At 46.4% G+C, this 15,005-nt stretch overlaps 1 protein-coding gene across 5 annotated transcripts in view; it reads right to left on the reverse strand.

The window, feature by feature from the left end:
- Nucleotides 1-241: 241 nt before the first annotated feature.
- Nucleotides 242-15,005, reverse strand: part of Agk (acylglycerol kinase) — a 117,889-nt gene continuing 103,125 nt past the window's right edge. For 3 of the 5 annotated variants that reach the window (XM_005405406.2, XM_005405405.2, XM_013504986.1), the window contains exons 12-16: nucleotides 10,993-11,140; nucleotides 10,492-10,589; nucleotides 4,121-4,191; nucleotides 2,270-2,354; nucleotides 984-1,121 (exon numbers count right to left, since the gene is read on the reverse strand). In XM_005405406.2, the coding sequence (XP_005405463.1) occupies nucleotides 984-1,121; nucleotides 2,270-2,354; nucleotides 4,121-4,191; nucleotides 10,492-10,589; nucleotides 10,993-11,140 (540 nt within the window). Of the gene's footprint in view, nucleotides 1,122-2,269; nucleotides 2,355-4,120; nucleotides 4,192-10,491; nucleotides 10,590-10,992; nucleotides 11,141-15,005 lie in introns of all 5 variants that reach the window. The other 2 variants (XM_013504988.1, XM_013504987.1) reach the window with 1 other exon arrangement.

Raw genomic sequence — 15,005 nt, forward strand, 5'->3', positions numbered from 1 at the left:
TAATTACAAGAACATTCAGCCCTAATTTAAAAACTAAAAAAATTCCATTAGTACTTTTTGTTGGCAGTCCAGAAATGTGAAGCATAAAAATAGATTACATTATAGTAAGATTCTTTTGCTGAAAGCAGTACACAAATACACCCACAGGGAGAAAAAAGTAAGTTTAAGTTTCTGACTACTAATGAATTTATTTTTATGAATGAGGGACGTCAAATTGCTGCGGTGTTTAAATTATACCGAATGTTTAGAAGAGGGCTGTAACAGTTTATTTGAAAACATCAATATTTACACAACACTACAAAGTACATACTTTGGCAACTATTTAACTTCCAATGAAAGATGAAGATGTGAGGGGGACACATGATTTTTTCACAGTACTTTTGGGGAAAACACGGGCAGAAGCATTTGTGGAGCGCTGCTTTAAACCACGAGGGACCCCTTTGAGACTCCCTTGGGGAGAGTCCTGGGCCCCACGGCAGGCGGAGCGGTTTGGTGGAGGTCCCAAGTTGTCGACATGCATCACACCCAGCGGGTTCTCATGCACAACAGTGAAAAAGCACTGCTTTTTAAAAAAATAGCACTTGACGATAGTTTAGCTATGGTTGAAGGAGGACGACATTTGCTGTGGATGGAGGACAAAACGGGAACGAGCGGGGTGAGCACCGAACTCGGACCAGCAGCAGTGGGGAAGGAGCCCTGGCAGGGGCGGACAAGCCTGGGAAGGCCCGAGGACGGTCACGGAGCACAGCGGGGCTGCGGCGCCCGGGCAGGCCCAGGACCCGGCTCCCCACCGTCTGAGGAAGTCCCTAGGAGGGACGGACTGCTCCCCGGAAATGAGCGCGGGCACGCGGCGGCAGGGGAGCGTGGGCCGCACCGCTGGGGTGGGGGGAACTTGCGGTGCAAATGCCCTTGGGGTCCTCTGTTCCCTTTTGGTCCAGCGGGTGGCTTAAAGTGCGGGCCGGGAGCGCCCGCGCCTCTGCGGCTCACTGCGCCGGGCTCTGCAGCAGCTGCTCTCGCTTCCGGGGGTCGCAGAAGAACTGCAGCTTCCTGGGGAGCAGCTTCACCTCCACAGGCATCGCCTCGTACTCCTCGCTGTCGATGCTGAAGGCACCCCCGCCGCCCTGTGGAGAGAGGGTGCTCAGGGCTGCTCCGGGGGAGACGCTGTCCGCTCCGAGGGCCCGTGCTGCGGTGACGCGCACTGTGCCGGTTCTAGAAACATCCAGTCCTCCCTCTGCGGGAAAAGGGCTGGCTTTGGACCTTTTGGCTCCTCTCCGAGTATTCTGGGGCTTGATCAACAAGGTTCAGGTTTTCTAGTATTTATTAAAAGGCAGGGATCCTGCCCTATGCGTTAAGGAGTGGATAAACGTAATATGGTCCTTCTCACTCCTAATCTTTTTCAAATGCAGTGACAAAGACTGCTGATTCTCTTATGAAAGCTGTTCTGTCCACGGAATCCTTTTCATCCTCTAAGACTCAAATATTTGCACTTAAAGCGCATTAGCATTAGTACCCTTACAGAGCCTGCAAAACCTGTAAACATGCGTTTATTTCAGCTTTTGCCAGTGCCTGGAAACACCTCCTGTTTCCCACAGCCCTGTGGGAATTCAGTAGTGTCACAGGACAGCTCTTAAGAGATGACCTGTAGAAATTTTCCTGGGCTGGCCCCAATCAACTACAACTCCGGTACTGTTATCTCCAACTTTCCTTTTTTCTTACATAGATTATTTTTATAGTGTGGCATTTCACAATACAAAAAAATTTAGTGCAGAACTAAAATCTGGTACCAGATCCTTTATTAAAAGTGCACTGAGCCGGGCGTGGTGGTGCACACCTGTAATCCCAGCAGTCAGGAGGCTGAGGGAGGAGGATCACTGCAAGTTTGAGGCCAGCCTGGGCTACAAAGTGAGCTCAAGGCCAGCCTCAACTGCATAGTGAGAGCGTGTCTCAAAAAGATAAGAAAATAAAAATGCACTGCATTATTCAACAGCTAGACAATTCTTCATATTATACTTTTTTGTTGTTTTTTAGACAGGGTCTCGCTATCTAGTTCAGGCTGGCCTTGAACTCACTCTGTAGCCCAGGCTGGCAGCAGTCCTGCCTCAGCCTCCCTAGTGCTGGGATTATAGGCTGGCATCACCGTGACAGCTCACCTTTGATATTGTTGATATAATGGAAGAATAAACATGTAAGGCCACGCGTCAAGTCTCCCTTAGGAAGACCCGGACCTGGCAGAGAGCTCGGCACAGAGTAGGTGCCTCCGCCGCCTCACCTCAGGAAGCAGCAGGGTGCAGCGGCTGGCTTGGAGACACTGGGTGCCATTGGCGCGCAGCTTGGGGTCTCTCACCTTCCTGCTTCTGTGGGTACAGGAAAAAGCAAGCTTGGGAATCACAGGCCGCAGCTGCGTCAGAATACACAACTACAGCAACTTTTTCCCTGCTATGGGGGCAAGTAAGGGCCAGAGAGTTCGTGGAGACGTGGGTTTTGTCAGTTTTTTCTGCAGTGCGCCCTGCATGATAGATGCTGGGTTGAGCCAGCTCACTTGGTGCAGAGAGGGGTGCGTGAAGCCTGAATGTCTTCCACAAGGACCTGACTCACAGACTGTTAATTCCAATTTTTAAAATTAGCATGAAAGTAAACCTCTTATTTGGTTCTTTCTGCGATTAGTACTTGAAGAAAATACTTTTAAAGATGAACCAATCTCACACGTCCCCTGATGATTCTCTGTACGCACAGGAAGTGCTTAGCCTCACGGCTTTGGAGGGAAGCTCCCAGATGCACACAGACTTGCATGTGTCCCCGCTCTGTCTAGGCGTGCTAGGGAGAACAGGGAGGAGGAGCCAAGCCAAGCGGATCGTTATTTACCACTGCTTGGCGACAGTAATTCTTCATAAAAGAAACGGTCACCAGAGCTCAGAAAGCAGCTTCCCTGTGTTCGAATCAGACATCCAGGAAACATTACGTGATCCCGTTTCCTTTATGAACCAGCTGCTGACAAGAATCCACACCGTAATGATTTCCCCAGGCTTAAGGGTCAGGGTGGGGTTTTCCTCCTGCTTTCAGACATTAGTTTTATGAAGGAGATTTGAAGATAGCTCACTGCGCTGGCCACGCTCAGTGAAGACTGATTTCTGGACATGAGAAGGACAGATGGGCTATTCCCTTCTTCCCTGTACTCCACGTACAGCCCATAAATCAAAGGGAGCAGAAAGAGCTATTCAGTATCTGAAGAATGCGTACCAAAAGCAAGACCAGCACACGCTAATGAAAGGCACCGCACGGCCAGTGCCCGTGCAGAGAATGACGCAGCCATGGAGACCTGGCTGCTGCGGCAGAAATGTCCAAGCCCTAAGCGGACACAAGAGGGAGCCCCGAGACAGCACGGCCAGCTGCAGCCGAGCAGATCACCCGTTGGCATGGGAACACGCCAGCCTCTCAGCGCTCTGAGGACTGCTGGAGGGTGGATGGCGTTCTCAGCCAGTAAAACGCTGGCAGAGGTGGGACTCCACAAATCAGGCAGGGCTTGGGACGGCCTGTTGTACTGGAAAAGGGAAAAAAGCCTGGGACGTGTCCAATGTGCTCAATGCCTTTTCAAGTTTTTCATGAACGCCCTGGGAATAGGAAAACAAGGTGAACGGACAGGAAATGCAAGGGACCTGGTGAAGTACGGCACAATTTAAAGCAGACTTTTCATCTGAGACTAAAAAAGTCCGTCAGTACGACGGTCACCTTATGCCCTTTTATAGACGGGGAAACGACTCGGAGGAGTTAAATGACCTCAGTCATGAGGCAGTGAGTAGCAGAAAGAAGACCTGTATTCAGCTCTTTACACTGAAGCTGGAGTGCTTGACCCTATGCCATGCTACGCTGAATTCTCTAATTTCAGTTGAAAGGCAAAAGGCCGCTCTCACGTCTGATCTGACCACAGTGAACAGGGCAGGCCAAAGCAGGAACTGGGCATTGCACACAGCTGCTCTGTGGGGAAGAAGGCGATGCTAAAACTCCCCGCAAGACCGGCCTTCAGGGCCTCTCTCTTGACTTAACGGAGCACTCTGAATAGCAGGGTCCAAGAATACAAACCACTTAACGAAGGCCCATGTCCTACAAACCCCAGTCCACTTACCCTATGGTTATGAAATCTCCTTTGCTGACAGTGTCAGGTTCGATGCAGATGTTCATAAAGTCTTCTTTGCTCTAAAAAAGTTAAGACCACCACTAACGTCAGTCCTCTGAGCATTTTGGCTAATACCGTATAGTTTATTCTCATACTCAGTCTTGGTGGTTCGTATTTTGAAGCTGTACGTGATATATGGGATTTTACTTCTAGTGATTTCATCCTAAATATTTTTTTCACAAGAGATTTAATGTAGTATAACATTCATCTCCATTGCTTGTTTTTGTTTGTATTTTTTTTGAGACAGGGTCTCACCATGTAGTTCCCGCTGGCCTTGAACTCACTACGTAGCCTCGGCTAGCCTTGAACTCGTGGTAATCCTCTTGCCTCACCTCCCGAACGCCGAGTTTACAGGCATGTGCCACTATGCTTTTTATTTTCCATTACACAAGCAAAAGAAAACCTCAAGCGCGGGCTTGAATTTTGCTACTGATAGTCGTAGGTATTAAAGTCCCTAGGACTCCTTTTGTGCAGGCCAAGCTTCCCGCCCATCCACCCCAGCAATTTGCAGTCCGGCCTGCACAGCAGTATCACACCAGACCACAGTACAGACGGCGAGGTATGGTGAGCCAGGTGCCTGCGTTCTCCAAGTGCTCTACATGCCAGTTTGGTATGTGATCAGTTGAAAAACAGCAATCCATTTATTCCCTGATAATGTTTTTAGAACCTAACCATTTCCAACCACCGGTACTCTGGAAGATTTGAGCTACAAGGAAGTAGCTGTGAAAACAGACTTGGCTCCTGTACCACGCCTCACAATTCACTACCGGTCTGTAGTAACAGTACAAACCTCGCCTCCACCCATCAGTACTGAAACACTTCTGTGTCGGCTACTTTTGGGGGATGTTCACAATTTGTAGGCTCAGGATGACACCCCAGCTCCTGAGCACCAAAAGCCTTGGCCTGAGATGCCAAGGTACCGCCGAAGCACACTGTCCGCTAGGAATTACAAGGTGCGGTGTCAGGGTGAGGACTTTGCTCAGGGTTCACCTTTCATTTAGCTAGCCATGCACCATCAACTCTTTGGGGTGTTTGGGTTACAGAGATTAACACAACAAACCTGAATTTCTGTCTACAAAGAACTTACAGGGGAGAGCTAGATAAGCCATAATAAAATGGGAAATTGTCGAGCATACTGAAGGATGAGTATACTAGAAGTATGTCACAGCATATCAGAAAGTGAGATCAGAGAGACAGCAAGTAGCATGAGCTGGCACAGATGACAGCGGCTACACTAAGCAGGGAGGCAGGTGAGAAGGTGACATCCAAGCAGAAACCGGAAGGCCAGGAAGTAGCGATGTGCGCATCCAGGGCTGCGGTTCTCAAACGCGGAGTATGACTGGAGGCTGATTAACACTCACATCCCAGGTTCTGTGAGTTAAGAGTTAAGAACAGACTCAGGGGGGCTGGGGATTTAGGTCAGCAGCACAGTGCCTGCCTGGCAAGCACAAGGTCGTGAGTTCGATTCCTGGTACCGGAAAAAAACCAAAACAAAAAAGACTCAGGCTCTGACACTATCCTCAAGTTCCTAGTTCAGACCTGCGCAGAAGCCCAAGAATTACTTTGGACAAGTGCCAGGTGATGCTGCCACCCTTAGGACCGCACTTGAAGATCTACAGTCTAGGGAACAAGCCATCCGCACAAAGGGAAGAGCCCAGGCAGAGGCCTTCACGTGGGAACGCAGCAGGCAGGGAATGGGACCGAGGAGGCCAGTGGGGCTGGAGCAGGAAGACTGGCGAAGAGAACAGAAGGAGAGGCGGAGGGAAGTCAGGTTTGGTCAGAAGGGCCTGCAGACTGCTAGAATGTGGCTTTTGGAATACGGGAAGGGAAGCACTGGTGGGTTCTTCAGAGGAAAATGCTCTGCTTTCATTTCCACAGGGTCACCCTGCCACGCTGGGCTGAGAATTAACAGGGTCACGCTGGCGAGGCAGACAGCGAGCCAGGGGAGGACATTAGGGGGAACGTGTAGCCGTGGCCCAGGGTCCAGCCGATGCCAGTAACGACGACATCTGATGGCGGGAGGGAGATGGCGGGAGGGTGTGAGGGGAAGGAGAAAGGCTTACAGCAGCAGTGGGCAGGAGGACAGATACTGGGTGACTGCAGCTGTCAAAGAAGGGGAAGGGGAACAGCTGCCTTTTAAAAGTGCTGTGGGGAAAGCAGAGCCACGCCCCAGGGGCGGGCAGAGTGTGGCCCTGTAAGGACCAGAGAGCAATCATTTCAGCCTTGCGGAGCCCAAGCGCTCTGCCTGCTACTCTGCCATGGTGGTGCAAATCAGCCACACAGCATCCAAATGGACTTGTGTGCCTGGGTTCCAACAAAATTTTACTACAGTGAAATCTGGATTTCATGTCATTTTAACACCAAATTCAAGAATGAAGTGATGAAACTTTCCTCTAAGTCAGTTATAAGATGATGATACTTGCCGGGCATGGCAGCACACGCCTATAATCCCAGCACTTTGGAGGCTGAGGCAGGAGGATCATTGTGAGTTCGAGACCAGCCTGAGGGACAAAGTGAGCTCAAGCCCAGTATGAACTGCATGGTGAGACCCTGTCTCAAAAAGAAAAAAAAGAAAAAAAAAAAGATGATAATACTTATGGCAGAGTTGGGGGCAACTTGGGAGGCTGAGGCAGGAGGACTGCCGAGAGTTCGAGGCCAGCCTGGGCTACATGGTAAAATCCTGTCTCAGGAAAAAAAAAAAAAAAAAAATGACATCTGTCATCACTACTTCTGTTCAAGTCTTCTGAAGTCCTAGCCAGTGTGCTAAGATAAGACACAAGACTGTAAAGGTGACTGTGTACAAGGAGAAAACAAGACTTGTTCTGCTTGGAGTTAATATAACAGAATTTGTAGGAAATCCAAAAAATCCATAGACAAGAATTAAATTAGGTTGCTGATTCAGCATCAACACCAAAAATCAATTACATGTCCATCTACTAAATCAGATAATTAGAAGATGAAATTTTAAGACACTACTCATAAAACAATCAAAAGGTAATCAGGGATATATTGAGCAAAAGACACAATGTGATAGAGAAAACTATAAAGCTTCACTGAGAGCTGCTGGAGAGATACACAGTGTCACATTCACATGCTGAGTCAATAGAGTAAGAAACGTCACTTCTCCTCGAAATGATCTGCAGGTACCATGTAACCCAGACCAATATATAAAAGTTTTATTAGGAATTTAATAAAATAAGCATTCTAAAATATTTATAGTCCACACAGCCAAGAATAGCCCAAAGGACGCTTAAAGAAGAAAAATAGGAATGTGTACAACCATAACTGAGAAGCATAGTGCAAGTGTAGAAGAATAGAAAGCCAAATATTTACATGTGCACAGACCATGTGTGACAGCTGTAGGGGGGAGTATTTTCTTTTTAAACAAAAACACTGATGTAAACAATTTAAACCTAGTTTTTAAACAGCATATGAAATCCCAGCACTTGGGAGGCTGAGGCAGGAAGATAACTGTGAGTTAGAGGCCAGCCTGGGCTACAAAGTGAGTTTAAGGCCAGCCTGAACTGTACAGTGAAATCCTGTCTCAGAAAGACCAAAACAAAAACACAATATATGAGCAACATATTCCCGTATTAATAAACAGGAATATATTTAAGTGTAACAAAATACAATCGGGGCAACTATTTCATAATTTTGCAGTTATAAATACAGAAACATTTGTACAAGAGACCCTAACCCATATTCCACATTCCCAAAGCTTATTTTATTCTCTAAATATTACTGTCTTTAAAGATAAGTAAATATTTTCAGCTATTACATGGCAGCTAGATTTAATTTTAATATTTTTTAATTTTTAAATTTAATTTTAATATTTTATTGCATTTGCTTTTATTTTACAAAGAAGTATAGAAAAAAGAAAAAAAATTAATGTGCTGCTACGTGTGATAAAGCAGCACAGTCTGATATGCCTTTATAACTGGTACAAAGATAAACGGCACTCGCATCCTGAACGTGACTCATCTCTGCATATTATACTCCCTGAACTCAGTCCATGCGTTGCTACTCCGTCATCAGAGAGAAGAACAATGGTAAAAGAACATGAACAAAACGCTGGAAATGCATATTACCAAAGACTGAATACAACGGAAACGTGTAATAGGAATTTTATCTTGCTAAAAAATGTCTTTGCAACAGAATCTATTTTTTTAACTCTTGCATACTCATTCCATCCATGTTTTCAGAGTTCCATTAGGTAAGAAGGTAAGGACTGCTGTGATTTCTGTAGCCCCCCACACAATAAGCCCGGGCATGCTTATCCTTTAGGGACTGGATATACACCAGGCTCCACTGAGGAAGGGCGCGAGGCTTTCCACCCCCATGAAGAATAAACTACCCAGCTCATTTCCCCACCCATGCCAACGCTGAGTGCTGTCGTGCTTTTTAATCTAGGACTGTTCAGTAGTTCCCATTTCAATTTGCATTTCCTTGACATTGAACACTTTCTAGTCTCTTACCTTTAAAATGCAGACGGAAGTTCTAGCTGATAGTGCAGTTAATGAGCATTATATAAGTTAACCTAGGTGAAAATCTTAGGACAGTGCCCAGCATGTAATAAATACGGAGCAAACAGAAGCTATTTTTTGAAATCTTAGTTCTTTTGTGAATTTTCTATACCAATTACCTTTTTTTTTGGTCTTTTTGAGACAGGGTCTCACTATGCAGTTCAGACTGGCCTTGAGCTCACTTTGTAGCCCAGACTGGCCTCGAACTTGCAATGATCCTCCTGACTCAGCCTCCCAAGTGCTGGGATTAAAGGTGTGCCCTCAATTACCTACTTTAAAATATTAGTTATTTCAGATTTACTCTAGGCGTTTTGATGAGGAAAGCTATCAACTTTCAATCTGTGATATCCCAGTATTTTCCCCAATTTGTCATAACGTTTATTTACAGTATCTTTCTTAAGTAGATGAATGTGTCAGTGTAAATCATGTCTTAGCTTTCATGCTTAGAAAGGTCTTGTTCTTTGCACATTTATATTGCTAATCACTTAGATTATACTCTGTGACTAAATTTATTATTTTAATTCAGCTGTATTTTAGAAGGTGAAGGACTTATGCTTGCCCAATGTTTTCAACCTGTATTATTTTTGTATTTGCAAAACAATCCTTACACTCTAAACATTATTGGAATCATATTTCTCACTGCATTCCAATTCCATGTGCTAGTTTTCTGATGAGCTAGGATAACAGTAAAACTTTCATTTACATAAAAGCTGAATGTAGTAATGCAACTGCAGTTATAAATGACTTTTCTATTGGCATCCTCATTAATTGGTAAGGTTGGCTCTATATCAGGGTCAGTAAAGCTTTTTTCTGAACATGGCCAGATTGTAAATGTTTTAGGCTTTGGGGCAACATAGTCTCTGTCCCCGCTGCAGCGTCAGGGTAACCACAGATAAAGGTATATGAATGAACATGACTGGGTTCCAATAAAACTTTATTAATGGACACTGAATCATGAATTTCACATAATTCTCATGTGTCATACAATATCATTCTTTTAACTTCACATCATTTAATATTAGAAAAATCAATTCTTCATTTGTGGGCTATCTGAAAACAGCTGGTAGACCAGTTTGCCAACCCTGCTTTATCTCACAATATTGAGTGTGTGTGTGTGTGTGTGTGTGTGTGTGTGTGTGTGTGAATTATCTGTAGCACCACTGACAGAATTTTCTGCATGGATGGAAATGTTTTATATCTGTGCTTTCCAATAATGTAGTTACCAGCTACATATGACTCTTAAGCATTTGAAATACAACTAGTGAGACTGAGGAACTGAGTTTTAAATTTTAACTCTAAGTAACTGAAACTTAAATACATCCAGCAGATTAATGGCTGCCATGTTGGACAGTGCATGTCTACAGTTTGAGCCCAAATAAAATCGTATGTATAGATACTAGTTATGTGCACCTGTTTTTCTCCTGGGAGTGAACCTATATATTTAATATAATCACAAAATAGTGAATATTTACAAAAGAAAAAGTTCCACAGTGTTTTTATTCCCACAGCACATGAGAGTACCTCACCTTTCATTTCTGAAGGCCTCTTGCCCTGAGCCCTCCGGGGACCAACTCAGCAATGAGCTGAACGCTTGTCCCCTGAGCTTCTGCGCCACAAATCCTCAGCACTGCTTCTCCGCGCTATTCCCTCCTAATGGCACACAACATCCTCGCCCTCATCTTTCCGCTCAGTGCCCACAGCAGGAGACTGAGAACACCGACTCTGTGCAAAAAAGGCGTGTGTGCCTTTGCCCCCTGCCCAGCTACCCAGGCCTTCCCAGTGAGCGAGCACACTTACCGTCAGGTCGAGCTGGCTGTTCCGGGTGGTGATGGACAGCTCGATGGTGGACAGCTGTACGTCTTTCCAGACCTCTGGGCTCACCTCCTGGGAGTGAGCTGTGGGAAGCCGCAGACACAGGTCAGTTTTTTCCACTGGTTTTCCATCCCCACCACCGACCAGCTGCCAGCAGCTCCGCGCGCTTCCCGAGCCTGCTGCCAACTCTCCATCTTAGCTTTATTCTGTTCATCCTTCTTACACAGAGGGGTAAAGTGCTGGGCTAAAAATGGGATCTCTACACCTAAAACACTGCTGCTACATAAACGTCAGCACCAGAGTGATGGTGCCCAGGGGCTGCTGTGCCCACTCATGGGCCTTACTCTGGTGGCATCCAGAAGGCTGAATTCAGTGACCCTAGAACAGCTTCTATCTTAGTTACCCCTCAACTCATTTGGGGGGGTGCGGCTGCGGCACTCTTGGACTAAGGAGGGCTTTCCAAGAAGCCGCCGGCATGCTGCTCACCGTCCTGCGGCTGTGCCCAGTACGAGGCCAGCCTGCGGAGGATTCTCCTGTACAGAGGAGGCCGGGGAGGGGTCTCCTCTGGCTCGCTGGGAGGCCTCTCTGTAGGCCCCGTGTATGAGATGGAGGCTTGATGAGTCTGGGGCCACTCCTGTTAATGCGGAGAGAAAAGAACTGTTGTCCTGACACATAATTGCTAACTCTCGGAGTTTCTCCCTGCAAAGGTTAGAAAACTAATTCTGCCAGAATTTGCCATTTCTGCTAGAAAGCTAATCATCTCTCGCCGGAAGGAATTCTAATTCTGAATGTGGCCTCTTCAGGATTCCTCTCCCTCTTCAGGCTCTCTCCCGAAAACCACGAACGCAGTGATCTCTGCCTCCACTGCTCTAACATAGGCAGGGCGGAGATCGAAGTGTCCGGGACAAGAGCAATCCGAATGAGGAAGGAGACGGCCGTTTCCAGAGGGTGACACAAAACTGAAGCTGTTGAACCCCAGCCCGCCTCACTTCTGGGATCAGGCTCCACATGGAGGCCAGAGTGGTTCAGCCCAGCCTTGCAGTCCAAATCCAGCCCGAGGCCTCTCCCTCCTGCTTCCAAGCCCATTGTCCCCACGGGAGAATTTTTTGGCCTCTAACTTCCTGGCATCCCAAGCCCGGTGTCATCCGGATTGCATCAGGGTCCACAGGAGCAATTAACACCACACCCTGACCTCTCAATCCTCTAATTCACCAGAGCCCCCACTTCCACGAGCCGCCCTGGCCTCACCAGGACCCAGAACTCCTCCATCCAACACCCTAATCCAACACCCCTCTCTAATGTCATTCCGAGTTCCGCTTTACTCTTTGGTGCCCAGTACATGTGTCAGCATGAACTATGCGCCTCTCGTTTCCTTTCCATGGGGTGAATCCAAAAGCGGCAACAATTCTGGCTTCTCTCCCTCTACTGCTTCAGGAGGATCAGTGCATGGGCCCTGCCGCCTGCCCGCTCCTGCCCCGACAGCAGCTGTCCTCGAGACCCTCTTGCCTCCTCTTGGCAGTAAGTTTACAGTGATAGTCTGTGCCCTGACTGGCCCATTTCTGATGGGATAAATTCCATCTGGAGTATCAGGAAGTCAGGCTGCAATCACATATATCTACATGGTATCCTTCGCTCCTACTGACATTTAAAAAGCTGACATTTTCATCTCCATCTGTTTGATTCATGCATGTTTTTATAACTTGGTTCAGAATCAGAAGAGCAGGAGAGGGGGTGTTATTTTTTGGTCCCTGAAGATTCTAACCAGACAGTTTCTCAATCACATTGAGAATTCCTGCTAACACTCCACTTTCCCTCAGTGGCCAATTACTAGTTACTTAAAATCACTGTTGCCCCATTATTGTGGCCCTTTTATAGCTTTATTTATTCTTCCATAACATGCATCCTTCAGAACCCCAAATCTGGAGCCAGGCATGGCGGCACACATCTGCAATCCCAGCAATGTGGGAGGCTGAGGCAGGAGGATCACAAGTTCAAGCCCAGCCCAGGCAATTTAGTCTCAATGAGACTCTGTTTCAGAATAAAAATAAAATTTTAAAAGTACCAAAAAGAATGGGTCTGAGGATGTAGTTCAGCTTGAAAGCCCTGGGTTCAATCCCCATTATCTAAAAAAAGTCTCAATTTTGGTTCAATCTTGTCCCTAGGTTTCTGTACTCTGAGAAAATGGACCCCTGCTGAGTTCTGATACAGAGCAACACACACACGAGTGTCACAGCAAAGTCTTGGTCTCGGACCCTCAATGCCACTTGATAACCCTAAGCCTCCTCACCGTCATCTTAGAATTGTCCCGCATCACCCCCCTCCCACCTCATTTTCAGCGGACGGCCAGTTCCAGCGAGAGTCAGGGTGTCGGCACGGACCCCCGTAACTCTCCATAATCTTGTTTCCATCTGGACCTGTCCTTTACTTCTGTCCTGTCTCACCGAAAAAGGCACCACTTCCCCTGCCAAAGATAATCCGATGTCTGCCAACTCTGTCATGTTGGCGTCTCCTTTCTCTTCAGCTCTTCTTACTTTCCTTTTGCGTCGGAGTATAAAGTGAGGGATGTTCCTCCAATTAAAAAAATAAATGACACTCTCTTCAGCTCGGGCCTCTGCTATCTCCTCTTCAAAGTCAAGTTTCTGGAAGGAGCAGACTACCTTTGTGGCCTTCACTTCTGCACCTCCCGTTCACCCCTCAGCTTTCTCCAGCATGGCCCCAGCACACCCCCTCACCACCAGCACCACTTTGGAGGTCACAAAACCCTTGGCGGCTGCCCAGTTTCCTGCGTACTGCCTTGTCTGCGTTTCTGCTCCCGGCTGTTGCTTCTTGACGGTCTTGCTCTCTTGGCTTCCGTTCAGCACTTCCCTGCCAGCTTTCCTTGCTTTCTAAATGTTTAGATGCCTCTGGACTGTTCCTCACCATGCGCTTCCAACGGTAACCTCACCAAACTCAGTTTAAACGCCATTCATACACCTATGAGACCTAAATCTGTCTCTTCAGTCTGCTGAACAGACTGAAGTCACAGTTGTACCTCTACTTGTGCGCACCACAGGTATATCAAACTCACCATGTACCGCAGTGGGAAGTCTCCACTAACTTGATCTTACTCTGACATTAGGAACATTAGCGGAAAACTAAGTTACCGAACTCTAGTCCCTCGACCCAAAAATCTTCCAGCTTTTGAGGCAGTAACCTCAATAGCTCTTTGCTCTTTCTCCCACTGTCAGTGCTCACCACTGCTGCCTCAGTCTATACCTCCTCACTGAGCTCCACCCTTGTCACTGGCTGGCTTTAACAATCCTTGATCTGTTGTCCCTTCCTTTAGTGATCTACCCATAACCTCTGGTCCACAATGCCATCAAATGACTTTTCCAAAATGCACATCTGCTTGTGTCATGTTTCTGCATAAGACTCAAAAACCCCCCTTTGCTTTAAGGATCAAAGCCAGATCACGTATGAAAGCCTGCCCTAGCCTGAACCTCTGGCTTCACTTTTGCCATTATACTTTCTCAACTCTAACTGCCGACCACGGTCCACTTCTGTGACTTCATGAGCCCTGTCTCTCAACCCAAAACACCTTTTCTCTAGTCCTCTATATTTCCAAACTTAGCTTCAGTGTCACCTTCCCTGGGAAGACTTTTGGACCCTTAGTTGGACTGAGGTAGCTGCCAAACAGCTGACTTACTTGTACTTTTTGCATGCATGTTCTTGAGGACAGAAAACCTGTTATTTGGCTTTGTATCCCAGACATTGACAAGTAATTGCTTTGTTTGTTTGTTTGTCTGTTGTCTTTATGAGGCGGGGTCTCACTATGCAGTTCAGGCTGGCCTTGAGCTCACTTTGTAGCCCAGGCTGGTCTCGAACTCGCAATGATCCTCCTGCCTCAGCCTCCCAAGTGCTGGGATTACAGGCATGTGCCGCCACACCTAGCCAACAGCTTGCTAATAAATTGTGAAAACAGTTTAGTCTCTGGTACTCCACTATATAGATATATAGCTACTCTGTTTTACTAATGTATTTACTACCACCCCAGTAAAATTATTCCCTTTAAATACTGCCATATTTTACTAATCCAGTTTGTCTCTGGTATGGAAAATTTTTGCTTTTTCAAATTCTTTTCTAAAATCCTTTAGACTTACCTCTAGTACTTTCGGGATCTTAATTTTTTACACTTTTTTAAAAATTGAATTAAATTTTTTTGTTTTTTGTTTTTTGTTCTTTTTCCGGTACCGGGAATCGAACTCATGACCTTGCACTTGCCAGGCAGGTGCTGTGCTGCTGAGCTAAATCCCCAGCCCCTATTAAATTTAAATTTAAAAAATTCCAACTGGAATTTTTTAGTCCAACTGGATTTTAATCTTTTACATTAACTTTTATAATTCATGTTTTACAATGGGCATTATAATTAGAAGAACACTTGATAACTCTGAATATTAACAGTGGAACCAAGTTTCTCACTACCAATTTTTAGATTAGCCAGCTAAAATGTGCCTATACTA

The sequence above is a fragment of the Chinchilla lanigera genome, unplaced genomic scaffold (genome assembly GCF_000276665.1).
Source record: "Chinchilla lanigera isolate Chin_1 unplaced genomic scaffold, ChiLan1.0 scaffold00093, whole genome shotgun sequence".
Lineage (NCBI taxonomy): Eukaryota > Metazoa > Chordata > Mammalia > Rodentia > Chinchillidae > Chinchilla > Chinchilla lanigera.